This window comes from Trichechus manatus, unplaced genomic scaffold, assembly GCF_000243295.1.
Source record: "Trichechus manatus latirostris isolate Lorelei unplaced genomic scaffold, TriManLat1.0 scaffold00076, whole genome shotgun sequence".
In the NCBI taxonomy this organism is placed as follows: Eukaryota; Metazoa; Chordata; class Mammalia; order Sirenia; family Trichechidae; genus Trichechus; species Trichechus manatus.
In genome coordinates this window covers 6,580,758-6,587,524 of record NW_004444012.1, presented here as the reverse complement: position 1 = coordinate 6,587,524, position 6,767 = coordinate 6,580,758, and the positions used below count along the sequence as shown (strand labels likewise).

The following is a 6,767-nucleotide window of genomic DNA, read 5'->3' as shown; positions in this document are numbered from 1 at the left end:
CCTCTGGACAGGAGCTGCCCATTTAGTCTCATGTATCTACTTGAGCTAAGAAGCACACTCTTCACGAGTATCATTTTATGTCCCACAGTCCAGCCTAATCTTTGTCTGAAGAGTTGGCCTCGGGAATGGTTTTAGTTCTGGGATGACAGTCTGGGGGCCATGCTTTCCGGGGTTTCTCCCGTCTCTGTCAGACTATTAAGCCTGGTCTTCTTACTAGAATTTGAGTTCTGCATCCCACCCGTCCCCAGCTCCTCAGCAAGCATTTTAAGGAGCTTTGAAAATGCTCAGTTAATTTCAACAATGTTAATTAAATATGTTCAATGGTTTTAAACTACAATTATGAATTTAACATCTTACATTAATTTTAAATGCTTCAAATGCCTTCCTGAATTCCAAATAATTTTTTTAACTCTAATAGATTAAAGTTATAAACAGTAGTGCTAACATGATCTTTGATGTTCCAAAGCTGTGCGTAAACTTAATAAGAGTTCAATTTTAAACCTGAATCACCCAATTATATGTTCCAAATCAAAGTTTCAAAGCTTTCATTCTAATATGCTTTTAAATATTACAGGCATATAAAATTTCAAAATGCACAACTTCCTTCCTAATGTAAAACATCACCACTAGGATTTGGACTCTGCATACACTCTAAATTTTCCCAGGGTTAAAATGGGCACATAGCCACCTCAGGAAGACTGCTGCCATCCCAATTCATTGAAATCTCCACCAGGCTGCTCACTGGGTCCGTGTCAGTGACCTTGACGGGAGTTACTGAATCCTATCTTACAGTTATCGTTGTGTTGTTGTGTGCATTGAGTGGATTCCAACTCCTAGCCACCCATGTGACGGAGTAGAACTGTCCCATAGGGTTTTCTTGGCTATAATCTTTACATGAGCGGATCGCCAGGTCTTTCTCCCAAGGAGCCCCTGGGTGGGTTCAAACTGCCAACCTTTCAGTTAGCAGCTGAGCACGTAACCATTGCGCCACCAGGGCCCCGTTTACAGTTACTGGGCGCCACCAGGGCCCCATTTACAGTTATTGGGCGCCACCAGGGCCCCGGTTACAGTTATTGGGCGCCACCAGGGCCCCATTTACAGTTATTGGGCGCCACCAGGGCCCCGATTACAGTTATTGGGCGCCACCAGGGCCCCGATTACAGTTATTGGGCGCCACCAGGGCCCCATTTACAGTTATTGGGCGCCACCAGGGCCCCATTTACAGTTATTGGGCGCCACCAGGGCCCCATTTACAGTTATTGGGTGCCACCAGGGCCCCAGTTACAGTTATTGGGTGCCACCAGGGCCCCATTTACAGTTATTGGGCGCCACCAGGGCCCCATTTACAGTTATTGGGTGCCACCAGGGCCCCAGTTACAGTTATTGGGTGCCACCAGGGCCCCATTTACAGTTATTGGGCGCCACCAGGGCCCCGGTTACAGTTATTGGGCGCCACCAGGGCCCCATTTACCGTTATTAGGCCATAGTTTTCAGAACTTAAGGAAGGCATGGTCTTGCAGAGCACACAGCCCACAGAGCCTGATTCCTCCGTCTGCCAATGGGAGATGGCAGGATCCACCCAGGTTCATCACTGGATTGGATTTTGCATGTCTTTTATTCTTAAATATTCTTTCCATATACAGTAAAACCTGCAAAAGCCAGAACCTGTGTAAGGTGGAAACCTGTCAGAGAAGGAGAACTCAACTATTCTCCACTAACAGAGAGAGACGGAGAAGTGGTAAGACTGCCCCTGTCGAAGGCGGAAAACTTGTGAGACCTGGAAAAACAAGGCAGTCCCGTTGTGTTCCAGCTCTCAGAGGTTTTACTGTATCTCTGACGACATGAGCTTGATGGGATCTTGCTGTTCTCCTGTGTTCTTAGGGACAGCATCATTCTCTGGAATTTTCAGGATGATACAGATCCTGACCGTGATATCAGTTGTGTTTTGGATTACTCACGTGGCTAACCCTGGTAGCACAATGGTTAAGTGCTCAACTGCTAACCAGAAGGTTGGCAGTTCCAACCCACTAGCCGCTCCATGAGAGAAGGATGTGGCAGACCGCTCCCGTACAGATTACGGCCTTGGAAACCCTATGGGGCAGTTCCCCTCTACCCTGTAGGCTTGCTGAGTTGGAACTGACTGAACAGCTAAGAGTCTGTTTTTGTTTTGTTTTAGCTGACTTGCTATCGCAACTATAAGGTCATTCTGTGTATACTGTAGTTTTCACAGTCTTGTTCTTAATTACCATGAGAATATATCTGAATATGTATTCCTTCGACTTCTAGTTTACTGTACAAATTATTTATCAGTTACTAGAAGCATTCTGAGGAGCTGGTGGCACAGTGGTTAAGCGCTCAGCTGCTAACCACAAAGTGATTCGAACCCGCCAGCTGCTCTGTGGGAGAAAGATGTGGCAGTCTGCTTCTGTAAAGATTACAGCCTTGGAAACCTTATGGGGCACTTCTGCTCCGTCCTGTGGGGTTGCTGTGAGTCGGAATTGACTCGATGGCAACAGTTATTTTTTTAGAAGCATTTTGAAATGGAAAGGGACTGTGCTTTATAGCTTGTCTCAGTTGGGCTCCTAGTCTCTTGGGCACAGGAAGGAAATCATCTCCCCTCGTGACGTTTTGGAGGTCCTCTGGACTGGGACCTCTCCACACTAGTGAGTTCCTAGTTGCAGTTCTGGAAGCAAGCTGCTGCAGCCTCCCTCCACAGCCATTTCAGCTTGGGCTGGATGGAAAGCGCCCGTGGTCGCCATCCTAGGGGATAATCAGCAGACAGCTGCAACCTGCGGTGGTGTTTCATCCTATGACCAGAAAGACATAATATTGTCATTGAAAAAAATTATTTCAGGGGGATAGTTTTAGCAAATACTTCCAAAGATGAAAAGTGGTTTGATTTCTGTAACAGAGGCTTCCATTTCCCTTAACCACACCTCCACCTATAAGGATGCCTTGGCAAAGAATTCACCAGGGCTGTGCCTGAAGATCTGCTATTTTGTGAGGTAAAGTTTCTGCGTGCACACAGGGATTTATGGAGTCTGTGAAATGAAAAGCTTCCCTGCTGCTCTCTGCCTTTCCCTTCCCAACCATTCCTAGGACACCTCTGGGTAGACTGGCAAGAGGCATCTCTTAAGGCCGGAATTCCTCAGCTGGTGTGCTGGAGCTTAATATTTTATGCCGTGTGTTTTCTTCAGTCTTGTAGCATTTGGGTATCAGATAACCTAAGAGATAGTGAAAGATCTCTCGGCTGTGTTCTTTATATTTTTACAACAGTTAAAAAAAAAAAAAAAAGTAATATAGCTCATTGTAGAACATTTTGAAAATATATAAAAGAATATAACTATACTAACTACTCATAATCCAACTACCTAGAGAAAACCATTGGTAAAATGTTGGTATACTTCCTGTCTTTTCTTCAAGCAGATTTTTTTTTATCATAGTTGAAATCAAAATATGTACAAAAGTTTTGTATCCTGTAGTTTTCACTTAAATAGGAATGTCCTCTAGTCATTAAAGACTTTTTATAAGCATGACTTTAATGGCCATATAATATTCCAACATAGGATAAATATAATTTACAGTTACATTGCCCCATTTTTAGACATTTGCTTTGTCTATAGTTTTCTCCTTTATAATTACTCCTGATACACGTGATTATGCCGACATCTTCATCATGGCTCCTTGGATTATAATGCACATTATCCTGTCAAAGCATTTTGAATGTGGTGGCAGAAGATGGCCAGTGCGTGGTTTTCTTCCCTGGTACCCCAACCCTAGCTCCTTGAAAGATATGACAGAACACAGCAGCCTCTGTCTGAGTCCCTTACGGGGCAACAGATTCCTGTAGGAACCTACTAAAGTACAAGTCTCTGGCTTAGGTTTTGGATGGTGTTTTTTTTTTAAACTCCTTTCTTGTAGGTATTGGATAACAGAATTCTGGATCATGTTTAAGATGGATGCCAACTTGACCAGCACGATGGAGGAGTTCCAGGAGCTGGTGAAGGCTAACGGTGAGGAGTTCCACTGCCGCCTCATTGACACAACTCAAATGTGAGTGTCAAGGTTTGGACTCATCTTCCAAAACCACCTCCCTTCTGTAATGCAATCCAGGCTGCTGCTTCTGGGTCTCCAACTCCTGCTCCAGCTCCTTCCCCTCTCTGAGAAGGCCTCAGCACTCCAAGTCCCTGACCCAAGTAAAAGGCTGGGTATCTGACAGGAAGGCAGAGGAGCCCCCTGGTGATGAAGCTGTAGGTGACTGACATCCAAGAGTAGAAAAAAATAAGTCCCAGTCAAAAAGAAATCAGGTAGCAAGCTACTGACTGAAAGTTACCAGATCACTAGAAACTGAAGGCAGGGTGACCTAACTCATCCTCTTCAGCAGCTAACGCCAAGAGCCGCCCTGAACTTGGGAACATGGAAGGGACTGCTGGAAACGCTCTGAGCACCGGCTCTGTGACATACGCGGACACCTGCAAAAAGCACTTAGACTTCCAGAGCTGGGCCCAGCTCAGATTATTCCTTGGATTTCTTATTTACAAGATTGACTAGCCCACTCTGGGAAAAAGTATCTTTCTCAGTTGGGGGAAGGGAGTGATACATTGACCGCCAAGGTTTTCCCATTGTGGGTGCTTTATTTTGGACTATGACAGACCCCTAGGACACAGAATTCCAGAACTGAAAGACATTCTAGAGATGGTCTAATTCGATGTCCTGACATTTCAGATTGGGAAACAGGCTCGGCGAGGTTGTGACTCAGGTGGGTCACACAGCCAGTTAAGTTAGTGGCAGAGCAGAAGCTGGACTCAGCGCCGCTGTCTGTGGTGTGCTGTGCCATACCCATGTAGAAACGACTTCGGGATCACATTCCACGGCCCTGAGTCAATCTGTTTATCAGTTTGGATTCTCTGTATTTCTCCGCTTACAAATTGTATAAGATTAAAGAGATTTTTCAAAGTAACAATTTGTTCTTTTAAAGATGAAGAACCTAGGGCCCAGGGCACTTCTCAAACCCAGGTCTCCTTGTCCCAATATGTCCATAAGTGGCTTTCCTCTACCAATATTTTCCATAGTCCATCCTTTAGCAATTAGTCTGTAGGCTATTGCCTGACCAGAAATACTTGAGAAATGGTGAGTTACACTGGCCTTTTGCAGTGCATCTCAGAGTGTGTAATATGCGCTAGTAGGGCTACAGAATTTGTAGCATTTTCCAAACTCTTCTGACCACAGAACTCTTGTCAAGTGATAAGGTTCCCTAGGAACACCAGTGTGGGAAACACAGATCTGCACCCTGCTGCCTCTCACAACCGGGCAGCTTCCCTTTGCTTCCTTAATATAGGCAATTGAAACTGAGTGAGAAATGCAATGGTTGATGACAAGAAAATACAGAGGGTGGCCTAGGGTCAGCGAGGCCTCATTTCCAGCGGCTGGGGGGATTTGAGGAAAGTGCCACAACCCTGCCCAGAGTGACAGCATGGCCCTACGCGTGATTCCCTGCAGCAAGACATCGTCTCTCAAGCAGGACTAAGCACTGGCTCCCTGGGCCCTTCTGGCCTGAAAACCACTCCACAGCCTTGACATTTCCATGCAGAGAGAGAGTCCCCATCACACCCATGGGAACGAAGGAGCACGGGAGGCCCAGAGAGAGCTAGACAAAGGGGAGGAGACTGACCAGTGCCTGTGACTGTTCTTTCCATCACCCAAAAGTAAACTCTCATTCTGCCCTGTTCCCCATGGCACACTTGGAAGGATCACTGAAAACCAGCAAATCTTCCTGGTTGCTGTCCTAAAAAACTGATTTGGGGAAACTGTTTATGCGTTATTTTAACCAACGGAAGTTAGCTCACAGTGTTCTGTATATTCTTGTGGGAAACCTTAATGGATTTACTTACAAAAAGCAATTTTGATTTTTTTCTTTCTCCCTGTTTTCCTCCCTTTTATGTTTATCCACAAAAGCAATGCCCGTGACTGGTCCAGGAAGCTTACGCAAAGGATAAAATCGAATACCAGCAAGAAACGGAAGGTCTCCCTACTCTTTGACCATCTGGAACCAGAAGAGCTGTCTGAGCATCTCACCTACCTTGAGTTCAAGTCCTTCCGAAGAATATCCGTATGTACCTGAGGGGCAAGAGAAAACGTCCCCTAGGGCCTATCTGAAAATCAGCAGAGAAATTCAATAGCCCCCACCCCCTCCTCCTAGAGGCCCCCTCAGTGCTGAGGGGCTTACCCAGCAGGCTTCGTATAGTCGGGAAGATCTACCCTCTGAATTTCTCTGGTTGCTTCTGCTGTGCTTCCCCCACCTCCCATCCTTCGTGTCCATACCCCCACCCCAGCCTTCACTCAACAAGTTACAACACTCAGCACACATAACACCCTGCACACAAGCATGCATGTGTGCACACACAGAGTACGCACAGCATACCCAGTATCACACCCACACTCCTTTCATCTCTGATAATCATTAGACTCCCAGAAATTTTATTTAAAAAAAAAACTCCCTCCAGAAAAAGAATGGGGATATGCCCTCTAAGAGTTTGAGTTCATTCTTGGATAGGCTTTGAATGGCTCTGGGAAGCCCCAAAATAAAGTAGCTATGCCTGCTTTAGCCCAGAATATACTTAAACCCTTGAAGTAGTGCCGACAGAGCCAGCAGTCACTCATGGTTCTAGAGATAAACTACACTGACTCGGACCTCACTCATGGGGTAACTATGCAGAGCCGCTTACTGGTAGCAGAGAGAGATGAAGGGAGAGAGATTTCATTTTATC

The 6,767-nt window shown here is 45.8% G+C and overlaps 1 protein-coding gene across 3 annotated transcripts in view; it reads left to right on the top strand.

Annotated features, from left to right (window-relative positions):
- The window catches only part of RASGRP1 (RAS guanyl releasing protein 1), a 78,785-nt gene that overhangs the window by 49,167 nt on the left and 22,851 nt on the right, over positions 1-6,767 (top strand). For all 3 annotated transcript variants that reach the window (XM_004380612.2, XM_023735118.1, XM_023735119.1), the window contains 3 exons: positions 2,943-3,005; positions 3,922-4,053; positions 5,956-6,109. In XM_004380612.2, the coding sequence (XP_004380669.2) occupies positions 2,943-3,005; positions 3,922-4,053; positions 5,956-6,109 (349 nt within the window). The remainder of the gene's footprint in view (positions 1-2,942; positions 3,006-3,921; positions 4,054-5,955; positions 6,110-6,767) is intronic.